Source organism: Sapajus apella, unplaced genomic scaffold (assembly GCF_009761245.1).
Source record: "Sapajus apella isolate SASKATOON/1434 unplaced genomic scaffold, GSC_monkey_1.0 scaffold13679, whole genome shotgun sequence".
Lineage (NCBI taxonomy): Eukaryota > Metazoa > Chordata > Mammalia > Primates > Cebidae > Sapajus > Sapajus apella.
Window position 1 is genome coordinate 485 of NW_022450600.1, and position 949 is coordinate 1433.

Consider the following 949-nt stretch of genomic DNA (forward strand, 5'->3'; position numbering starts at 1 on the left):
TAATAATTAGTAACATTCAAATACTAACGTTAACCAATTTATAACAAATATAAGTAATAAAATATCACAGCCTAATATGCTCCAGAATTCTGCAAATACAAAGCTGACATTTCCAGCTGTGGAGAAAGGAAACCTCCCCCTGCACCTGCTCCTGGGGCCTGCCCCGTCCTCGGTGGTCCCGAGCGCCCCCTGGTGGCCCCGCGCGCCCCCGCAGGAGGTTTGTGTCCGGGCTCACACGGGCCTCCCCTCACTGTGTCTCGCACAGTAATACACGGCCGTGTCCTCGGCTCTCAGGCTGCTCCTCTGCAGATACAGCGAGTTCTTTGAATCATCTCTCGAGATGGTGAATCGGCCTTTCACAGACGCGGCGTATTCTGCTGTCCCACCATAGGCTTTGGTTCTAATAAAACCCACCCACTCCAGCCCCTTCCCCGGAGCCTGGCGGACCCAGCTCATGGCATAGCTGCTGAAGGTGAATCCAGAGGCCGCACAGGAGAGTCTCAGGAATCCCCCAGGCTGGACCAAGCCTCCCCCAGACTCCACCAGCTGCACCTCACACTGGACACCTGCAAACACAGAGACACCCTGGTCATTAACTGCCACACATACCCACTGTTCCCCTCACTCATGTCCACTCGCACTCAGTGTCTCCAGTTCTCCGTGAATTACCTTTCAAAACTGTAACAAGGAAAACCCAGCTCAGCACAGACTCCATGGTTGGTGGTCTGTGTTCAGTGCTGATCACCAAGTGGAAACTCCTGGGAATCCCAGGGCCGGGGCTGCTCTCCCAGAGCTGCAGGGTCAGGGCCGGGCTGGTTTTTATCAGCAGAGGTAGGACCGTATTTGCATGTCTCCTGCTATATAGCAAGCTCTGGGATGAGATGCCTGAGGAGAGGTCGGAGCCCAGATAAGGTGACCGTGCCTTGCAGGTGTTTGGTGACAATGATGG

At 54.6% G+C, this 949-nt stretch overlaps 1 gene segment (V, D, J or C); it reads right to left on the bottom strand.

Moving 5' to 3' along the window:
* Positions 1-216: 216 nt before the first annotated feature.
* On the bottom strand, positions 217-812 carry LOC116548506. The segment is given in 2 exon segments: positions 217-566; positions 670-812. Coding segments are annotated over 2 exon segments (381 nt in total).
* Between the last annotated feature and the right edge of the window lie 137 nt (positions 813-949).